Genomic DNA, 24,271 nt, shown 5'->3' on the forward strand with positions numbered 1-24,271 from the left:
AGAAAAACACACCATCATCTGCAAACACCACCTACTCCTTTATACACATAGTACCTCTTAACTTTACCTTTACATAAAGTAGCCTTTAACAAGATAAAGCCTCTTGAACCAAACAAGCTAACAAGACAGTCATAGAAATGTAACTATGTAACTATGTACCTAAATCCAATAATTTAATACCAAGTCATGTACTGAAAATAAGGCACCTCAACCTATGTCCCTCAACCATCCAACTATGTACCTAAATCCGAATGAAATTAACCTATGAAACCAATCAAATCAATATTAGACCATCATATGAATGGATGCCAACACGACAGTCATAGATCAACTGTCAAAATCAGATCTATGAGCTGATAAATTGAAGCAAATCCTAGAAGTATTCACAAACCATCAAAAGCAATAGTACTTACTCATCAAAAAAGTCGTATCCACTACCATTGCCCTGCATTTGTCTCATAAAGTGTTCAAACTGCTCAAAGCGTTCTTTATATGATTGAATTATCCCTTTTAGTGATGCTACCTCTTCTTTAAGGCCCTTAACCTCTTCATCACATGCTTATGACCTAGTTGTAGACTTGAATGCAGAAGACGGCTTTGGACCAACCCTGAAACCTCTCAAATACCTTGAACGCTTCCCAAGGACTTGAACAGTAATTTCCTCCTGTGTTAGCGGAGTTGCTCCAGGCTGTGAAGATTCCTCACGAAGTTGGTCCATCTTTTCCTGTTTGTGTTAAAAAAAGAAAAGAAAAGAAAAAAAAAAAAAGGATCAACAGTTATCCTATTTTACAAGTACACTAACTAGTTAAGCATTATATAGGACTATGAATAACAAATATAATGAAGGTATACTTACATATAACTCCGCACAAACTGGTTCAATCCAATCTTTTTTTTTCTTACTCCAATGTGAGGTCTTGAAAAAATCTACAATGTGAGGCTCCTTTCCAGTTTCAATTCCCTACATGAAACATATAAAATGCAAGCTTAGTAATATTGTTAATAAAAAAATTGCAGCATTAACTATAAGTTTTAAAACAAAAAATATGTTACCTCAATTGAGATTGCTGTTGAAAATGACCTTGAACCCATGGTGTGATTATAGGGTAACTTTTTCCTGTTGGCTATATTTCTTGTTGACCGTTTCTACAATGCAATAGAAATATTAACTTAAAAATCAATATCCAAGCATGGTTCCTATATCTTTCCCTCCATCTCTGCAATTTCCTTACTCTGTCTCATATATAATTGTATATTATTTGAATTTCAAAGAAACTTGGGACCTTTGAGTTATTCATTGTAGTGCAATTAAAAGAAACATCCATGACTGTTAAGTTAATTACCTTTGTGTGTGTCACCAAGAAACACTTCATCAATCATGTATCTCCAATCTTCTTCGCTCACCCCAACAAATGGTTTACTATAAGGATCTGTACCTTCTTTCACCAACTCTTTGTAATGTTCATGCATATGATATCGCCAGCCTTTAAACAAATGTGTGGCCTTTGTGTCAATGATTTCTTGTGGAAGTGGACTCTCATCATATCCTTCAATCTCAAACTTATCCTGTCCCAATTAAACATAAAATGAAAATTAAACATCTTATATATTAATTACTTCAATCTCAACAACTATAAAAATTAAATTACCCGCAAGGATTGTACAATAGCTGCTCGAATGACTGGTGGAACGTCCTCCCAATTTTTTGTTCCTTGCAATGGGGCTTGCAATCGAATTTGTGCCCCCAATTCGTTAGCGGCCTTGGTGGCATTAAGCCCCACAAATGTCCTCCTCTCAATAGAAACTCCAACAAAAAGCTTCTTCCCACCATGTTGGCTGATGAGTCTACTACTGTTCTTACCCCTAGTTGGACCTCGTACTCGCTTTACAGATGGACCTATATTATAAACACAAAATGAAACACTATTACAGGCTGCTGCTAAATAAACTTCTGTTGCTGTATATACAGAGCAGATTTTAAGAACTCTCTTTAAATAGCATATGTGAATGAAGATTAGTATGTGTCATATAATGTACATAGGTTGCTGCTGCTGCTGCTATATAGGTTGCTGTAGATTTTAAGAACTCTCAAGTTTAAAGCATCATGGAATGTATATGCCTTTATTCAAGCTTGCTATTATGTCATGTTCATGATTATAAGATTACTATGTCTAAGATAAGATGACTGAACATGCCTGTAATCCTGACTATATCAGCCTCGACTGCATAGAATGGTAAAATTATTTCAACATTAGGAACATGTAGATGCTCTGTTCTATTGGCTAATTTTTCTGGGCTAACTGCAGCAAGATTTAGCTTCTTAACTTCTTTAACTAACTGCAGCAACCTCCAGGAACTGGACATAGGCCTTAACAGGTTCAAAGGTGAATTACCAACTTTGATTGCTAATTTTTCAACTACTCTTCAACAGCTGATTGCAGGAGCAAACCAGATATCAGGATCCATCCCTGAAGGAATAAAGAATTTAATTGGCTTGACATGGTTGGTAATCTCCATGAACTCAATCACAGGAGAAATTCCAGTGGGTATTGGCAAACTCGAAAGATTGGAGGATCTTCGCCAGTTTGATAATAGAATTTCAGGGGAAATTCCAGCCGATCTTGGAAACACAACACAGTTGGGTCAATTGTATTTGCACACAAATAATTGAGGCTGAAACTTACAGAGAAAGGAGCTGCCAAGAGTTTTGTGGAAGAATGCAATGCTTTGAGAGGTATCCGACATCGGAACCTCATCAAGATAATCACTACTTGCTCGAGCATCGATTCCAAAGGCGATGATTTCAAGGCGATAGTTTTCGAGTCCATGCCCAATGGAAGCCTCGAGGAGTGGCTACACCAAAGTGAAGATGAGCAAGACCACCAAAGAAGTTTAAGTCTTACTCAGAGACTAAGAACAGCGATGGAGGTAGCATCTGCACTACAGCCCATATATTTCATTTGGGATAAAAGGAAATGTTGGCAATGTTGCTCCAGGTAAAAGGAATTAGTTTTGGTTCTTCATTGTTGCATTTGGTCATGCTATAAAGTAATTGATCATAACCATATTAGATCTATCAGCCGTTGAATCTTAAAAAAAAACACTGTAATTGATCGTAATGATATTAGATCGTAACCAATATCGCTTTGAACAAAATGACCACAACTGACAGACCAATCTTGTACTTTTCCAGTGCAGTCTGAGCTCCAGAGAGTTGGTTTAAACACGAATTCCCTTCTGAGACCTCAAATCTCAAATTCTGCTGCAACTGCTTCGAATAATATGATACATATACCTAACAGTGCTTTGAATCCATTGAAGTGCTTGATAAATAACCTAACATAGTTTTGAATCCACTGTTAGAAAAATAACTACTAGTCGAAGCCCTTTGCCTGCAGCAAAGGTAAAACCTTAGGGCATATGGAGGAGCAATGTCACTCAAAAAGGAATAGAAAGAGAGGGGAAAAGCTATAGACACAACCAAGTCTGATTGGTTTCTTTCTTAAAACCAGTAGTGAAAAAGTCATTTGACTGACAGCAAAAGATAATTATCATATTGAATTTGGAGAATGCTTTGACACTGCCCAAGAGATCAATACAATTCAATCTTAGCAAATGGAGAACATCATTGCAAATGTATTGCCAAAATACAGAGTTGCCTACTTCACAAAACAGCTGGACATAGGTGGAGGGAATGTCAAAGAAAAAATCACAGAGAGCGCAGAGATTGTGAACATCACAAGCAACCTAAAGAGGATCAAATTGATACCATGAATTTATTATTTCCCTTTGTAAGGATCAAAGAAAATGACTAGAGGAAATAAGAACAGAAAGAACAGAAAAAAAAAATAATTAATTGAAAAAATGTGAGGGTAGGGAACAAATTAGAACTCCTAAGGGTGGAATGGTAAGGTTGCTCCATTGTGATGTGGCCATTATGAACACAAAAACAGTCTATCCGCGTGTCGAGAGGCTTGTGCACTAGGTTTCCAAAAAGATCAGAATTCAAATTCTAGACTTTGTATTTGTCATGACCAAAATTAGTTTAAAAAAAACACTGTATCTGAACAAAATTAGTCTTCGTTCTTCATTGTTGCATTTGGTCATGCTATAAAGTGGTATTGTTGGTTACAATTGAAATGGTCTTTGGTAATGCTCAAAGCGATATTGGTTACGATCTAATATCATTACGATCAATTACAGTGTTTTTTTTAAGATTCAACGGTTGATAGATCTAATATGGTTATGATCAGTTCAATTGGGATAAAAGGAAATGTTGGCAATGTTGCTCCAGATAACTAAGTGCATCTTTCTCCAGAGTATAGTATGGGCAGCCCATATATTTACAGGAAAGAGACCTACTGAATTGTAGTTCATTATATATATATATATTCTTTAGGTGCCAAGGGAAAAAGTTTAAAAACAACATTCACCACTAGTAGGCTAATATCCAGATGTTGCATGCATGGTAGTCCCAATGTGAAATAAAGGTTCCAGATTACAATTGTCTCTCACTTTATCTTTTAGGTGCCGTTTGTGACTTCAAAGATCTCTTTTTTCATTGTCTCTCACAGAGTCATACTTCAATACTAACAAATTTTTAATCATAATCACTCAAAAAGAGTAAGCATGTAGTAACACTTACCAATATCAACTGTTTGCGAAGATGGAGATGCATCCACAGGAGATAGACTTGCAAATGCATCCACAGGAGATGCAGCTGGGAGCTCAACCGGGTTTGCCTCTGACATTGAGGTCGTCGACCTCCTCTTAGTGGCTTGCCCAGGTGGCATCTGTGTAGTCTTTGTATCTAACAAATGAATTGTAAGCAACCAAAAGTAAAAATTTAAAATGCATGACAATTTATGAAATTATAAGATAACCTAATACTGTAATATTAGAACCACTTTACAAGTCAAGAAATTATCAACAAAAAAATTCATTACAATTTGAATCATCACTAAACATGTCTTCAATTTTTTTATCAACAAACAAAATAAGATTATATATAATGAACACAAATACATCAGGAGCATAGCTATTAAAACCAAACAAACTTGGCGCCAATGAGCTAGCCCAAACATCCGCTAGTAATATAACCGTTGGTGAGAAACCAACAAGAAGAGAACCAACAGGAAAACAGAGGAGAAACCAGCAGGAAGCATAAAAAACAGATTCAAGCAGCAGCCGCATTTCAGCATTAAACCAGCAGATTCAAAACAGATTCAGCAGATTCAGATTAATACACAGATTCAGACAGATTCAGACAGATTCAGCAGCATCACCAAACAGAAGAGAAAAAAAAACATAGAGCACTTCAGCAGCAGCACACAGAGGAGACAGTAGAACAAACACAGCTTCAAACAGATTCCGATAGATTCCGATGTTTCCAAATGGACCACAATGAAGCAATAGGTACAACATTCCGGACTTGTTGTAACTAAACATGTCTTCATTAACAAGGCCATGCCATTACAATCAAGAGCATTACAATGAAAATGACTTGATAATGCAAAAAATAAAGGATATTACAATCAAGGCTCTATATCATCATCTGTATCCGAGTTACTATGACTATGAAATTCATCTTCATCATCACTAGGATCATTTGAATGTTGATCATTATCATCACAGATAAAATCATCTCTGTTTGGACCCTCTACATGTACACTTGTACTAGATTGCAGAACCACTTGACTTGGAATAATATCAGGTGCAATATCAGTCCTACGTAAAGTGTTGCTAATGGAATCTGCAATGCTGATTTGGACAATTTCAGTGGTCTCGTCCTGCTGGAACACATCATTCGGAATAGGCAATTCATTATCATCGGGATCTACATCCTCAAGCTCCAGCACATTCCATATTCCTCGACGTTGAAATCGCTCTACGACTTTCCAATGTTCACCTAATTTGGTATCATTGACATAAAAAAACTTGTTGCACCTGACTTGGCAAGACAAATGGGTCATTTTGATACCAACGGCTTCTTACATCAATGGTTGTCAAATGTGTTTCGGTGCGAAATGTTCTGTTGCTACCAGTGTTAAACCATTCGCATTGAAACAACACAACTCGATGCCCGAACATGTATGTCATTTCCCAAACTTTATTCAACTGACCATAGAAATCAATTGACATACCATGATGATCCCCTTGAACAACCAACCCACTATTTTGACTTTTACGACGGTTGTCTCGCTCTTTCGTGTGGAATCGAATGCCATTACAAATACAACCTGAATAAATATTCACTATTGGACTAGGACCATTAGCTAATGACCACAACTCATCAGTTGCTTCCGATGATCCTTCAGCTCGTAATTGATTTATCTACATGAACATGTGACAAGGATGCATGATGTTAATATCAATCTACGAACAGTGAATTATGTTTATGATGAGAGGTTACATATTATCTATGTATCTTATATATTACCCGCTCTTTGAACCACCTAGGAAATTCTTCTTCTTGTTGTCTTGTAATGTCATGTACATTTGCATTTTGTAACTGATTCTTGTGTTCTCTACTTGAAAAATCAAATGTGAATAATTAGTACTTGAGTGTGATCATAATGAAAAGCATTTTGCATAGACTTAACTAAATGAGAACATACTCTAGATATTCATCAATTTCAGGACTATTATACAAGATAAACCAATGAGCCACTTTTCTTTCATTCTCAGACACGTCAACTGCCCTTTGAGTTAGCCCAAAAGTACGAACTTTTTGTGAAAAAACTGAATGCCTTGAGCCAACATCACCACCATCTTCATTTCTTTCCTCTCTGTTAAATACGGTTTCAATCCCACCAAGATACATAGAGCAAAAAGTTAGGCATTCTTTGACAATGTAAGCTTCTGCAATTGAACCTTCTGGGTGAGCTCGATTTGCTACATACCCTTTCAAAATCCCGAGTAATCTTCAACAAATAATATGAAATTATTATATAAACCATATATATGGGTATACTATAATATTAAAAAAAATATAATTTCACATCAAAGAGCATAAAAATACCTTTCGATAGGGTACATCCATCGATATTGCACTGGCCCTCCAAGAATGGCTTCGCGAGGCAAGTGAATAGCTAAGTGAACCATCACATCAAAGAATGCAGGTGGAAAATTTTTTTCTAGCTTGCAAAGTATGAGTACTATGCTCTCTTGTAATTTTTCCAAATCATTCACCCTCACTGTTTTTGAACATAGCTGTTGAAAGTAATTTCCCAACTCAAACAATGCAATAGAAATGTCCTTGTTAAGATACCCACGCATTCCAATAGGAAGAAGTCGTTGTATAAGGACATGGCAATCATGGCTTTTCAAACCGGATAACTTGCCGCCCTTTGTGCTCACACACATAGAGATGTTTGCTGCATACCCATCAGGATACCTAATCGATTTTAAGAACTCGCAAAAACCTTGTCTTTCCTTTAGGGACAATGTGAACAATGTAATGGGCTTTTCAAAGGACCCATCCGCGCGCCTCTTTAAGTGCAAATCCTTCCTAATTTTCATATCCTCTAAATCCATGCGTGCTTTTTCCGTATCCTTGTTCTTCCCATCAATGCTCAACAAAGTCCCAATTAAATTATCACATATGTTCTTCTCTATGTGCATGACATCGAGGTTATGTCGTAACTTGAGTGTCTTCCAGTAAGGCAATTCGAAAAATATGCTTTTCTTTGTCCAATTCAGGACGGTATTTTCATCCCTTTTTCTTTTTTGGTTGCTTGGATGCTTCCTAAATGGTTTAAATGTTCCTGAATCCAATTGATTTAAAATTTGTTCTCCTGACAACTCCAAAGGTCTTGCTCAATCATCTGCCTTACCATTAAACAGCTTACTTCTTCGCCAAGGTTGGTCTTCAGGTAAGTATCGGCGAGCACCAGTGTATCCTATCTTACTTCTTAACCGTTGTGATGATGCATTCTCATTACAATTGGGACAAGCCAAATATCCTTTTGTACTCCACCCTGACAAGTTACCATATGCAGGGAAGTCATTAATAGTCCACATAACAGTTGCATGCATTCGGAAACTTGCCCCAGTTGAGGCATCATAAGTAACTACACCATCTTCCCATAACTCCTTCAACTCGTCAATTAATGGCCTCAAGTAAACATCAATATCTCTCCCGGGTGCTTGCGGTCCAGGAATAAGCAATGACATCATGGAAAATGGTTTCTTCATACACTTCCACGGTGGTAGGTTATATGGCATAACTACCACAGGCCACATACTATATGAGTTGCTCAAATTTCCAAAAGGGTTGAAACCATCGGTGGCCAACCCTAACCTCACATTACGTGGTTCTTGGGCAAACACAACATGTTGCCTATCAAAATCCTTCCACGCCTCACCATCGGCTGGATGCCTTAAGATGCCATCATCAACACGTTTTTCTTTATGCCATCGCATATCTCCAGCTGTTTTTCTCGACATGTATAATCTTTGCAACCTTGGTGTCAACGGAAAATATCTCAAAATTTTATGAGGTATCTTCTTACCTTTGCCATCATTCATTTTGTATCTAGGCTCCTTACAAATCGAACAATTTTCTAAATTTGCATTTTCCTTCCAAAAAAGAGCACAATCATACTTACATGCATGAATAGGCACATATCCTAAACCCAAATCACGTAAAAATTTCTTCGCTTCATAAAGGGTCCATGGAACCTTTTGATCACTTTCTGGTAAAAGGTCTTTCAATACGCCTAACAACATGTCAAAAGACTTATTGCTCCACTTGTTTAAAACTTTTATATGAAGCATCTTAACGACAAATGATAACAAAGTAAACTTCTGACAGCCAAGGTATAATGGACGACGAGCATCCTCTAACAATTTATCAAAGTTTCGTCCATCTTCTCTTTGCTCATTATCATTCTGCTCACCCTCTTCATCATCATCAAAAATATGCGCCATGTGACAGTCATCTAACATATCATACAATTCATCTTCCACGTGAAGGCATTCATTGGTTGTCCCTTCATCACCAACACCTTCAATGTCATTGTCATTATTCCACACACGAGGTTGATTGACAGAAACAGTTTCCCCATGGTGCACCCAAGTCTTGTATGAAAGTGATATCCCTTTTCGGATCAAATGATATTCCACATCCTTAAAGGTATGATGTTCAAAATTTAGGCAATCCATACACGAACAACGAATTCTATTATCTACGCCAACATTTGTCATTGCAAATTGGAGAAATGACTTAACCCCTTCTCTATACTCCGAACTCAATCTATTCCTAATTGGCATCCAACTCTTGTCCATATTTGGTGACCTACAAAGTGAAGATTATGTTAGGTGAATAAAGCAAAAATCAATTAACTAAAAATGAATTTTATTCCTATTTTGGAGGTTAATTTTGTTATAAGGTGAAAAAGTTATTTATACGCTTTAGGCAAGCATCAAATCTCACATTCCTTCCTATATTATTCAACTATAATAGTTATTGATTCCATTATGGTTGTTTTAGTATTCAATAAGCATAATATTGAACACTAATGCTGCTGCCAAGAAAAGAAGAAAAAAAATATTAAGAACCAACAGGAAGTTGCTACTGCAGCATGAAGCTGCTGCTACAGCACAAAGAACCAAATTATATTAACTGAAAAGAGAAAAGAGAATAGATATGGATTATTTGAAAAGAAAAAAGAGAATAGAGAAAGGAGAATAGATCACCTAGGACCAACACTATGGATATCCAATAGGGAGAGAGAAAAGAGAATATCCAATATATACATAAGAAAGGAATGGTGGGAATGCTTTTTAATAAAGTGTACAGATATATTCAATGAACCATAACTTCATCTTATAGATTTGTCAAATAAATTATTTGTTGTGTACAATTTATAGGATTATTTGTTTTTTTTTTAAAGAAATTATCGAAGTGATAATTTTTTTTACAACATAGGAGGTAAGAATAAGTTAAATAAATTAAAAACATCTAATTATTAAATTGTTAAAAGTCTATGTATGAAAATCAAATGATAGATATTAAAAAAAAATAAATCAGAAAGTATGTATGAAACTCAAATGATAGAGATATAGATATAGACATAGACATAGATATGGATTCTTCACTAGAAATAGAAATGAGGGCAGTGAGTTGACAAATTGCAGAGAGCATTCGATGAAACAAGATTGAGAATGGACTCAGTTAAAACTTCCCTAAAAGGATGGATAAACAACCCATATTTGTCAGTCTCAAGGCTTAATTTATGCAATTTAAAAAAAAAAAATCATGCCCATATTAAGTTTAATTTATTCATTTTAGATTATCTATATATACTAAACTATCTAAAACATGCAGCAGATACATTAGGTAATCACTATAAATTTCAAGCAACTGCTTGTCAGTCTCAAGGCTTAAAACCCAGTTTAGACAACTAAGCATATATACCGTTCAACATACACCGCCGTCATTTTTCTTTACGATTTCACAGTGAATTAAAGGAGAAAAGAGAAAGGCAAGGAAATATGGGGGATTCACATATCAATAATTTAAATAGTATGATGAAGCACATAATTCTAGAGTGGGTACAAGATTCTACTACAATTGCAGTCTTGAAACGATTTATATAATGATAAGCTCCACTCTATGCTCACCTCTGACTTTACACCCAGGCACAAAGAAGCAGCTGCCGCTATGATCAAGATGAGCAGGGTTATATCATGGAAAGCATCCCAAACAAAGTTCTGCAAGACATAGGCACAAAAATAGTATAGCAACACCTTTTCCATTTTCACACACAGTGAAAAATCAACAAGAATATAACAATGACCATAAAAGTTGTAATCTTGGCAATGTATACCCAAAAACTCCGTCCTTTTTTTTGAGGATATGTGTTGGATCCAAATGCATTCCTTCGTTTCAATAAATCATCATAATCTCCAAGTAATCCCTTCTGTTCATCTGCTTTTAAAATATCAGCAATTCCTTTAACCTGATGGGGTAGCACAAACATTCAGATATGCAAAAGAAGCATAGGAAATGATCTAAGAACTAACAATAAAAAATAAAATAAAAAAGAAAAAGAAAACAATGAGCTGCTAATAGACTTGCCCCTCCAAATTGCTCCAGAACAGAAAAATCACGATCCCTTGTAATTGAAACAAGTTGCTCCCGATGAATACCAAAATCACTAGCCAAAGTTGTAGGTAATTTTGGGCGTCCTGGCACTAAGGGAAACTAACTAAATCAACGAAGGCATGTAACAACAGCAGCTTTAACAACTACAAGGAAAGCCTGGTCAAGAGCTTTGTAATAAGTTAATAACAAACTTTTTAGAAACAATAATTTTAAAAAATGATAATGAAGATGTCCATGATTAATGAGAATAAAGCATGACAAATAAATTTCCATGGCATTGCGTCTTGCTAAATCTAAAAGTTCAAGTACACTGGACCAATCACTATTCATTGACTCATAGATTAAGATAGGACTGTATTTCATACATTAAGATAGGACAAAATTAAAGACAAAATTAAAGACAAATAAAGGGTCAGTAACATATTACAAAGGTCATTAAAGTATAGTTCATTTCTTTACAGAAGCAATTAAAGTTAAGTTTACTCCCAAAAAATATTAAAAATTCTTAAAAATCAATGCACATTTGGGGTTGACTAGATGCTACATTTTGTCTTAGCTATATGGCCAAATAACATGAACCTACTCTCACACTTTGACCCCTAAAATACTTCTTAGCATAGACCTTGTATTCAATCAAGAGTGATGCTATAATTACATTCTTTTTATTTTATTTTATTTTATATCATATGCAAGTCTTGATCTAAATTAACATTAGTTATAAACTATTCTAATATTTAATTACAGGTCAATTATGGTAGTGAAACAAATAAATTGTCAAATCAAAATTAATTACGATCCATTGTGATAATTGATTATGTCTTGAAGTGGTGTTATTGCCTCATTGTGATATTTTCAGTTACGGCCAAAATGGTTTGGTCTTATGTCCCTATGTGACTATGATTAATAGCTTGAATTCATTATTTGGTATGTATAGTAGATTTTCCTTCAAAATACTTACATGTGCAAGGTCAGTACTTACAATTCTTATAGCAAATAAACCATATACTATTTCTATTTCTAAGAAGAAAAAAGGGCCAAAAGCCAAATTGAAACAATCCAAAAAACAAGGACAGAGACTATGCATTATTATTCATTCAAGCACCATTGATGATATTTGCAGTGCTCCAGTGAGAAATTAAAATCCATGTACAACAAACAGTCCCTTAAATGTTTCTTTCTTTTTTTTAAAGACACTTCACAGAAGCTTGCGATTTGCATTTGGAGCTGCCTCTGGTTCTCCATATTGGGAAATTTCGGGGACCATTTGTGCACTTTCTTTTCACCCTTCAATGGCTTCTTCCAAATAGACATTGCAAGAAAGTGGGTATATGTACTCTATGTTCAATCCTTGCATTATTATGAACATGTGAATTTGAGTCTCTTGCTCTCACTAAAAATGGTCACATGATGGTTCAAGTGTGATGTTGAAGTTTGTCTAACAAAATGAGAAATGTTTTAGACAACTAATTAGCGGTGGCTCTAATCACCCACTGCCATAATGTGTTAGTGGGTCTCACCCACTACCACAATGTGTTCGTGAGCAATGCTATAGACCACTAATTTGCTATCACTAATCCCACCACTAGTGAGGTGGCAATTGAAATGAAAAAAAAATAAAAAAAAATAAGGCACAATGTTTGTGCCTTGTTTTATTTTTTTTTCAATTGTCACCTCATTAGTGGTGGGATTAGTGATGACAAATTAGTGGTCTATAGAATTGCTCTTATTAGTACAACAGCTTTTATTTGAAGGAATTGTCACGTAAAAATGTTTAATACAACAATGTAAAATAAAAAGCATATAATAGGACAGATATTTCATTTTGCTCTGCATTGGGTATTACATAAGAAAGAAGAACCTTTCATGGTTTTATTATTCAAAATTTTGAAATCACACCTTTTACAAATCAACCATCACTTCACCATTTGATCGAGCCACTTATCACATCTTTAAGATTGGAAGTGATTTCCACTATACACTGCCCTATTATAGTGCCATGCTCATACTTTAAAGCCATAGCTCCGTATGGATAGACATTTTATTAAACCTTTCAATTTTTTCTCAGTTTCCAATATAAGATTCATAAGTAAGGCGATATAAATTTTCTTAAAAAATAAGTAAAACTAATTTTGAAAACTCCCAAAACTTAGATATATATAAACTCACAATTTGCCTTACTTGAATTGTTGCAATACCAACTCAACACCACACCCCTTCCAAGGGAGAAAATGGGACTAAGATATGGGCAAATTTATTTATTTATTTTTTATTTTAAATAAGGTTATGGGCAAGTTGGAAATGAAATACAGTCTTATCTTAATCTATGAGTCAATGAATAGTGATTGATAATGAATTTATCATACATTAAAAAGATCTGACTCAAGCCTTAACACTGGACCAAAAAGACTACGGTTGCTTTCTATTAAAAATTTCCATAATATCTTGTCAACTACATAACACTATTAATGTAACAATTGTGTATCAATGCAAAATTTAGCAGAAAATGTGGATAATTCCTTTTGTGTACTCATAGTAGTAATAGAATTCCATTAGAATATTCAACTGGACCAGATTGACCATCAATTACAAGCCTCCTTTAAGGCTGACAAATAAACAGACTAGGTTTAAAACAATACTTAGAAACAAAAGAAAATTTTGCAACTTACAGGCATCCACGGTTACCATATTTATATGACTAATTAAAGGATGTGTAAAAGCATTAATCTGCTTGTAAACCACATAAAGTAACCAAAAATAATAATATGATAATAAAGAGACTACATATAGACATGGGCGGAGCTACAAGGAGGTGAGTGTGATCAATTGACCCCAAATGAATTTTGAAAATGTTTTTCTTTTACCAATGTATAATTATGCACAATTTTTTGGGATTTTCAGAATTGACCGAAGTGGAATTGTTAAAAAAACCAATGATGGAGTTGCAACGATGAAAAACAGGAACACAGGGGATCATAAATCGATCGATTATATATATATATATATACATGAACAAAGAGAGAGATTGAGAGAGAGAGACACTAACCTGGTAAGTACAAGGCGGAGGCGAAGATGAAGAGCGGCAAACCCAAGGGACGAAGTGAGGAGATGGTGGGTAGGGTTTGATGAACCGATCGGAAGCTCAAGGAAATAGGAAACTTTTTTTTATTAAGGAAGAGGGCAACAATGAGGGAAGATCAAGGCTCAGGAAACATTTTTTATTTATTTTTTTTTCAAACGACGTAGTTTTTTTCCTTTTCGCGACCAACATCTGCTGGTAGCCAAAAGATTTGATGTCCCGCCTTTTTTTTTCGCGCTCCCGCCATCACGTTTGGCGACCACATTTTCTATTTGGTCACAAATACTTAACTATTAGCCACCAAAAAAATGTTGGTCACTAAAACACCATCATTCGTGACCAAAATAAATTTTGGTGGCAAATTACTATACTTTTTGTGACCAACTAAAAATAGGTGGTCACTAAAGGTGTTTTTTCTTGTAGTGTGTATTTTTAAGGACAAAACAATTTATGCCAAAAGGTTTATTTTTTAGACAAAAATTTTGATCCTCAAAAAATAGTAATTCATTACTGAATATTCAATTTTGTCACTAAAAATATAACAATAAAATTTTAAAAACTAAGATATTTCATCTGAAAAAATGATTTTGTTCTTGAACTTTGTTTCTAAAACCTTAATTTGTTATAGTGTCACCACCCTACCGCTACCATTACCAACCCTACACCATTGCTACTACCATTACACCACTATATCACCTCCACTCTTACCACTACCTCAGCCACCTTACCACCGCAATTAGTAATAAAGAGGCTTACATGTAGGTCTTAATAGGCGGACTTATTGTGCCTGTTTGGTGCAGCTTAAAAGCTGCTTATTTCAGCTTTCAGCTTAATTTAAGCTATTTTGATGTGTTTGGTTTAGCTTATAACTTATAGCTTTTTGGAAGTCAGAAATCAGCTTATTCTTTGAGTGGGGCAGGAGATGCTTAATTTATAAGTCAGAAATCAGCATATGTTCATAGTTATAAACTATAAGCTGTTTAGGGATAAGCTATGAGCACTTTCCTACAGTTCTACCAAACAGGGCCATTGTCCAATAGATTTTATGATCATTAATGACATTTTTTTATCAAATTCTATTAAAAAATGTTACTAATTGTTAATTTTCAGCGATAGTTTAAAAATTTTGTTACAAAAAATGTCACTAATTATTAGTTTTAGCAACAGTTTAAAAAAATCGTCACAAAAAAAGATTTCTAATTTTCAACTTTTAGTAAAGTTTGAAAAATTTATCACAAAAAAGTCACTAATTATTAATTTTTGGTGACATATGTAAAAAATTATCACAAAAAATTATTTTAACGACGATTTTAATAAGACTTATTTTCAATAGGACTTAATGGAAATTAAATCCAACTATTAGAATCTATTAGTAGCTTACCCATGGTATAATATAACTATTAATACATTAATTTTAACTTCACAACCAAATATATAAAATAAATAAATAAATAAAAAATAAAAAAACTACTCTACAAAAAAATATGTTCTAAAAAATGTTTTTCAAAATAAGATATGCATTAGTTTTGAATAAATATAAGCAATAAAATAACAAACCCCTCATCACCGCAACCCCCATCACCACCAATCAATTGACTGAGTTAATTTGTCCAATCCATCCTTAATTTAATCCATCATGCTTAAATCAATTTATTAAATAAATAAGATTAATGTCAGAAATTTACAATTTGAATTCTTAAATTTACCTATAATGATATGGTAAGAAAGATATACTCTATACAATTGAATATATGACAAATTAAAAATTGATATATATCCTGTCACATCATAATGTCGTAAACATTTTTCATATAGAAAGAATTCACATTAGAGGTTTTAATGTATGATCCTAATTCACCCAAACCCATCTATGGTGTGCACCCTTTTAGTGATGCATATCACAAATTGAAGTAATTTTATTATAAAATTTTGTAATATCAATAACAAAATATATAATCTCGTCACAAATTAACATAATAAAAAATATCATGATCAAGTCACAAATTTTTATAATATCAATCCCAAAATTTTAAATATTTTCTTATGTTAATTTATGATAAAATTATATATTTTATAATTAATATTATAAAAATTTTTGATAATATTACGCCAATTTATAATAGGGGATATAACATACACTCACAAGGAAGTGCACAGGTAGGCTTTTGCGTTTTTCAACTCTACTCGTCATCTAATAGACAAATAATTTTAAACAATGAAGTAGAAATAATAGGGATAGAGAACCCTGTATAATATTCCTAGGGCAAATTCTACGGTCTGCACTTATGAATTTTTGTGATAAATATTATATAATTTTTTTGATAGAGTTGTGATAATTTATAATTTAAAAATAAAATTACATATTTTGTAATAATCTTATGCGTTTTTGTGATAATACCATATATTTTTTATCTAAATATTTTTAATAAAAAATTGCTAACATTAACATAAAAATATGTAACATTATCACGAAATTCGTAAATTTATTTTTGAAACACAAATTATCATAACTGTACTAAAAATAATGAGCAATGTTAGATCTATACTTTTAGACTCACAATGATGTGATAAGAGAATTGTGCGGATGTGTAATAAAACAAAAATTGACACATAATACCACATCATTGTGAATACTTATGAGTTTTTTTTTTTTTATGGGCTTTAAACATTTTTTTAAAAATATTAGGTAATATTTATTATAAAAATACATAATAAAAGTACACATCATATTTTTTTTGGGTGTGGACTATAATATTGCTCATATATTCCTAATAAACTAGACAAGAATTTTTTTATGCTATCCAAAAGTTTGTAATTAATCAAATCACAAAATTTTGAATACCATATAAACATCTCTTTCGGAAGTGACAGTACAAATTTTTATTTTATTTTATTATTTTTAATGAAATACATGATTTGACTTTGAGATGGATTGGAATTGATTGAGGAGGACACAGAAGTTTTTTTGAAAGGAAAATGATTGGTGGCCCTAAAAAATTTGCCCCTAATGCCCCTAATTTCCAATTTTGGAAACTGTTTTCTTTTTTTCTTTCTTTTTTCCTTTTTTTTTTTTTTTTTTTACCTAAAGTGGAAATACGGGGTTATTCGAGCCCCCCCGTTTTCGGGCCCTGAATCACGGCCGTATTTGAAAAACTGGTAAGGGAGCTGATGGATTGGAATTGATTGAGGAGGACACAGAAGTTTTTTGAAAAACTGGTAAGGGAGCTGATGGATTGGAATTGATTGAGGACACAGAAGTTTTTTGAAAAACTGATAAGGGAGCTGCTGCAGAGCTGTAATTAGAGTTTTTGTTGTACAGTTCTAATGAGTTGTTCAGAAATAAAAAAAATTAAAAAAATAGTGAAGTAAAAGACAAAAAAAGGGGAAAAAAAAGATAAATTAGAACTCTATTAGAAGTGTTTTTTTAGAGGTCTAAATCATTTTTCAAACTGGTAAACAGTCAATTTTTCATATCACTTCTCGCAAAATTTACTTATACAGAGACAAAATAAGTTTAAAAAGTCAAAAAATTAACTTTTTACTAACATCTCAAAGTACCCCTAAAAAAATATATATCTCATTGATAAAAAGTTGTCTTTTTTCGAGTCTATATCATTGATTTCAACGGTTTATATTGTAAAATTTAAGATAAATTATAAATATATTTTTTGAGATTTATTTAAAAAATATAAATTATTTTTTGTGGTTTAAAAAATTATAAATACCTCATTATTATAATTTTTTATCTAACAGAATTAATTAAAAAAATAAAATTTATAATTACACTTTTATACAATAATAAAATTATCTAAATTATTAATTAAAATATATTTTTAACATTATTAAAAACTGTTAATTGACTTGATGATTTATTAATAAAAGGAGCGATTTGTTATGAAATTAGAAACCTCAGGAGGTGGAATGTAATTTTCAAAACCACAGAGGGCGATTCGTATTTTAATCAAATGTCAGGGATGTATTTGTAATTTACCCTAGAATTTATTAAGTAAATTATTTATGAAAAAAATTAGATTAATTAGATTTTTATAATTTCAAAATCAGGCCACATTTGTTATTAAAAAAAATTAATGTTTAGAATAATTTTTATAATATATTTTAAAACAGTTAGGATTTGATCATGGGGTTACACATGTCCGATTAACTTAATTTTTTTTATGAATAATATGTTTGATAAATCTTATCATATAAACGACTCAGATCAATGAAATGGGCTACAAATAAGACACATAGTTTGGCAACATTTATGGTCCGTTTGGGAAGATAATTTGTGACTAAAATAGCCACAAAAGACAAATAGATTATTTTAGTCACAACAAATAAAACATCACATCCAATCCATAATCATTACACTCTTCTCTCACAAAAAAAATCAAAAAAGTCAAAAAGTCCTTCCCCAACTAAATTTTTTAATCTAAGCTAAAATAGTCAAAAAAATCAAAAAATCAAAAAGTCAACCCACTTTCTAAACCAACCCATATTATTAAAAAATTAAAAAATTATTAAAAATTATCATATTATTTTTTATATTTATTAATAAAAAATTAAAAAATTATTAAAATAACTTATTTCCAAACGGAACCGTCACAGCAGCGTGTTATGCTACACGCTGCCTATTTTTTTTTTTTTTGATTCAGTTTACTTTTTTTTTTTTTATTCAGACTACACGCTGCTCTATGACCGGGATGGATTGCTTCTTCTAAGAAGTAACAGTTTACATCATCTAATTCTTGTCCCAATCGCTTACATTCTTCTGACAATGATATCGTAGAAGTAAACTATTATGCCAATAAATAAATAAATAATCAGTTGAATTTTCAATTATACATTTTTTTAAAATGGGCTGAGAATTACTACACAAATAGATCGTTAAGATATATGGTATCTATCTAATCAAATAAACAAATATCAAAAGTAAACTTTATCATAATTTTTTTTTTAATCTTTCATGAAACTTGCGATGCATTTTCTGTAGTCTCGTCATAATTATAGTTTTATAAATTAGCTTAGAAAATTTTAAATAAGTTGTAAATATGGTTAGTACGACTTTTATGGTGTGTTTGGTAACGTTTACGTTTTCAGTTTATATTTATAAAAATTTAATAAATTAATTTTTGTTTATTTTTTGTTTATTTTTAAAAAAACATAAACTGAAAACACGTTTGGTAATTGACAAAATATTTAAAAAAATTTAAAAATATAAAAAATAATGAGAAATGACAAGTGGTGGCAAGTGGCGGCGGAAGACGGTGGTAGAAAGTGGTGACGGTGGGTGGTAGTGGTGGTGGGTGGGTGGGTGGCAGTGGTGGGTGGTAGCGAGTGGGTGGTGGTGGTGGCGGTAGTGGTGGTGGGTGGCGGTGGCGGTGGCAGGTGGGTGGCGGATGGCAGGTGGTGGTGAGTGGTGGCAGGTCGGTGGTAGTGGCGGGTAGGTGGCAGGTGGTGGTGGTGGGTGGGTCACAATGGCGGGTGGTGGGTGGTAGCGAGTGGGTGGTGGTGGCGGGTGGTGGTGACAGGTGGGTGGCGGATGACGGGTGGTGGCAAGTGGGTGGTGGGGTGGTGACGGTGGGTGGGTGGGTGACGGTGGCGGGCGGTGGGTGGTAGCGAGTGGGTGGTGGTGGTGGTGGGGGTAGTGGTAGCAAGTGGTGGGTGGTGGTGGGTGGTGGGTAACGGATGACGGGTAGTGGCGGGTGGTGGTGGTGGGTGGGTGGGTGACGGTGGTAGGTGGTAGCAAGTGGGTGGTGGTGGTGGTGGTGGTTGGTAGTAGGTGGTGGTGGCGAGTGGGTGGGTGGGTGGTAGGTGGCTAGTGGTGGTGGGTGGCAGGTGGTGAATGGTGGTGGCAGGTGGGTGGTAAGTAGTGGTGGCAAGTAGGTGGCAGGTGGTGGTGTCGGGCGGTGGATGGTAGTGGCGGGTGGCAGTGGGTGGATGGCAGATGGGTGGTGGGTGGTGGTGGTGGTGGTTGTGGTGGTGGCGGCGATGGGTGGGTGGTGGTGGCAGGTGGGTGGTGAGTGGTGGTGGCAGGTGGTGGTGGTGGTGGTAGGGGGTGGGTGGTGGTGGCGGAAGACGATGGTGAAAATAGTGGCGGGTGGTGACTAGTATTGGGTGGTAAAAAAAAAAAAACTGAAAACTCAAAACGGAAACACATTTTTGGTGTTTTCATTTTTTGGCCAAATTTATAAACTGAGACCACTGATTTATAAATCAAAAATTTTATCAAACAAGTTTTTATTTGAGTTTTTAAAATTTTTGTAAATATAAACAGAAAACTGAAAACGTAAGTGTTACCAAACGGCACCTTAATAATCTATCCAATAAACAGTTACATATGTTTGGTTAAATAAGCTATTGTACAATTTTTTGTTTGTTTGTTTGTTTGTTTGTTTATTTGTAAATATTCAGAATGCCTACAAAAATTATAAGGGCAAATTACAAATACACTCCCTGAGATTTGTTTAAAATATGAATTGCCTCCTGTGATTTGAAAAATTACAAATATCTCCCTGTAATTTTCATTTAACAAAATTAATTGAAAAAGTGAAATTTCTAACTGTTTACCTATACAATAATAATTTTTTCTGAATTATTAATTAAAATAAAATTTTAACATTATTAAAAACTGTTAATTAACTTGATGATTTATTAATAAAAAAGCATATTTGTTATGAAATTAGAAACCTTAGGGGGCACAATGTAATTTTTAGAATCACAATGAATACACTACAAGAAAATGCATGTTTGGCGACTGAAATTGGCGACCAAACCAATTTTAGTCGCCAAAAACCCCAGATTGTGCGACTAAAAAATCTTCTTTGGTCGGCATTGACTAAACCTTTTAGCTACTAAAGTATTTTAGTCGCCATATAGTATAATTGGCCACCAAATTTACCTTTAGTCGCTGTTTGTTACCAATTTAGGCTACTAAAAATTGATTTTGTCGCTGTATAATTCCATTTTGCGACTAAACGTTTTTGTCGCCAAAAAATGGGCATATTTCTTCTTGATTTTTGATGACCAAAGCTCTGTTTGTCGTTGTATATTCAATATTGCCGACGAATATTTCAATTTAGTAGCCAAAAAGCATCTTTAGGCTACCAATTGTTTGTCGCCGTTAACGTTTTTTGGCGACCAATAGTCGTTTAGTCGCTAAATCTTCGAAAAAAATTTTAGAGGAAAAATAGGTAATTTTCGCGCCCAGAGTATATATTACGCACACAGTTTTTTGTTCTCTTTTGTCTCACACACCAACATCAACATACCAAACCCGTCCATACCAAACCCGTCGCTCACCACCGGTGATCATCACCATCGCAGGCCACCAGCGCTCGCCACCACCACCACCACTGCAAATCGACGATCATCACCATCGGAGGTATGTTTCTGTCGTCTTTTACCCTCTCTGTCGATCTGGTTCTATCTGTTTGTCGATGTCTCTCCCATCCCCTTCTCTCACGATGCAAGTAGGGTTTGACATGTTTTTTTCCTTTCATTTTCCATTTATTTCGTAAACAAATTTTTAGGGCTTTTTCTGATTTTGTTAATGGGTGTGGTTGCGGATTGTCGATTTGGATTTTGGATTGTGGATTTCGATTGTCGATTTTAGATTCTTTTTATATCGTTTAAATGTGCCCCTGTTTCGGTGAACTTTTTTCGATTCTGAACTCTTCAATCCTCTGTATTACATAATTTCTAAATTCATTTTTTTTTTGGCTCAGCCACTAAATTCATCGACAAAAAAATTGACTCCATAAAATGTTCTAACTATCTTCATTTCTTGGCTGAGCCACTACTTGTTAACCCTCTTCTCCTGCAAGTGTGTTCTTATATAATGATAAGATTAATTTTAAACAATTATTCAAATAATTATTATCTGTAAAATGATTATATATATTGTTTGATATTTGAGAATGTTGTGATTATATTGTGCATGATGAGTTGTTTATAGAAATCGTAGTTCCAAATTGAAATGAATCCCATTTTCATAGTTTCATTTGATTTCAATATGTTCAAGATTCGGTTTGATTCCAAATTTCATAAAACCGTAGCTAATAATTCGATATTAGTTTACTTCAAAACCAAACCAAATTGAATCTTGCTCTCCCCTAACTCGAATCCTAACCACCAAATCAGTTGACAATAAGCCAGATGATCATAGTATGAGATCATCTATCCCAATTCCTATCCACCAAATCACTTGAGAATAATCCCCTGACCACTTTATGACATTGTCTGTCCAAATTCTTGTGTCATTCTATATCCCAATCTCTATCTTGATTTTCTTTATTCAAGAGACGAAAGCCAAGTGATATGGTTAAGCTTTGCATCTAAATTGGGTTAGGTAGTTGTCGTTTAAAACACCTCAATTCAATATATATATATTTTTTTAAATAAAGAATTGCAAGTGTAAAATTATAGACTATCTGGATTCTCTTTTTAAAACAATTAGACACATCCAAATTAGTTTGTTTTTGTAGGCTATACTCTTCATGACCCATACATTATTGTCTGACTTAAAACTCAGATAGTTCGTTACTTCTCTATAGACATTTCAAGAAGAGTAAGACAAAGATAAAAATAGCATTTAACTAGTAGGGTTATGCCAGTTACCCAGGATTTATAGGTTTCAACATCGGAAGTAAATACTATCTTGTATATGTAAAATGAGAAACTACATATACTTCAAATGCTTAAGCCCGGTGATTATCTAGTATATATGACACGAGAGATTTTTTTTTTTTTTTTTACAAGAATCAAAGCCAAACACCCTTGTGAACACATACTCCATGACGGCATAAGTTTTATTACATATGAATATATTTCAAAAAATAAAGTACTACCTTCAATGACCGCAATGGAGAAACATATACATTATGAACACATACCCCATCACGGCGTGTTGATGACCAATCAACAAACACACTACGAAAAACTTGAGGTTTACACTATCGTTGCTTTCTATAGTTGAAAATAATTTCTTTAAAAGTTAGCCTCAGTTTAGAAATCTGTGGCCACCACATAAGAAATTAGGACTACAAAGTGTGATTAACCAATAGCCTAAATACTCTGACATCTTTGTACTGCAAACCTTTGGAACTCCATTGAAACAATAGAGGGCAATCTGGTCAATATGACGATTAAAGAACATGGACGTCCTTTCACTTATAATTTGTTGAAAAAACACGAAAATTAATCTCTCTGATCTCCTGGGATAGCTGTACCCTTTCAACCATACCGTTGATTCTGAAAGCACCTAACTTTACAATCTATATGTTACTGTAGAATGGGGACAATAATAAAATGGCAATGGCCAATGTAAGGCACCAAACCATATTCTAACTACATTTTTTTTGTCTAGGCCCTCAATAGGCTTGAGCCATCTCTGCTGTAGACCAAAATGCCCTTATTGGAAGAACACGAAAGCCATCAGAAAGTAGAAAACTCATAAAGGGGTGCTAATCTATGTAAATATATCACATTCGAACATTCTACACCAAATGTACAATGTAATTAGTAGTAGTTGTTGGGTTTGAATTTTAGATTTTACTAATTGATTATTAGATTTTGTTGACTTTTTTAACTATTGGAAGTTAATAGTCTATTTACATGACATTTACATGAGTGGTCTCATTACTTTTGTTTTTTGGTTAATAGTCTATTTTAAGTTAATATTATACACCAATTACTCTATTTTTTTTAAATGTTTCAAGACTTTAAAATTTCATTACTTTTGTTTTATCCATTTGATTTTCATAAAATTTATGTTTACAAAATGTATTTGCTGTGATATATTCAACGAAAGTTTGTATTGAATATCAAACTTCATTTCTCTTTAAATTTGGTTAGAATTATTTCTCTCCCTTCTAAGATGACTTCACATAGAATTGTGAATGTTTGTCACATTTGCATGTGAATACATGCTAAGTTAGTAATGAAATTAGCCAACTGTATGCAATTGACAAATAGGCAAAACATCTCGATCTTTTATTGCTATGTTCTTCACTTCAAAAAGCAATGCTAATCGAACCCCTAAACTTACTTAAGCTCTCTTCCATTACAGAGTATTTTTCCAAGTT

The 24,271-nt window shown here is 33.7% G+C and overlaps 1 protein-coding gene across 1 annotated transcript; it reads right to left on the reverse strand.

Moving 5' to 3' along the window:
• Positions 1-1,099: 1,099 nt before the first annotated feature.
• Positions 1,100-4,795, reverse strand: LOC114314674 (uncharacterized). The gene is made up of 4 exons (XM_082900307.1): positions 4,646-4,795; positions 1,650-1,897; positions 1,344-1,566; positions 1,100-1,146 (listed from the first exon to the last, which is right to left on the reverse strand). Exons 1-4 carry the CDS (start codon positions 4,791-4,793, stop codon positions 1,100-1,102), a joined length of 666 nt encoding a protein of 221 aa, XP_082756433.1. The 5' UTR covers positions 4,794-4,795.
• Between the last annotated feature and the right edge of the window lie 19,476 nt (positions 4,796-24,271).

The sequence above is a fragment of the Camellia sinensis genome, chromosome 13 (assembly GCF_055761805.1).
Source record: "Camellia sinensis isolate YWXY chromosome 13, ASM5576180v1, whole genome shotgun sequence".
NCBI classification, from domain to species: domain Eukaryota; kingdom Viridiplantae; phylum Streptophyta; class Magnoliopsida; order Ericales; family Theaceae; genus Camellia; species Camellia sinensis.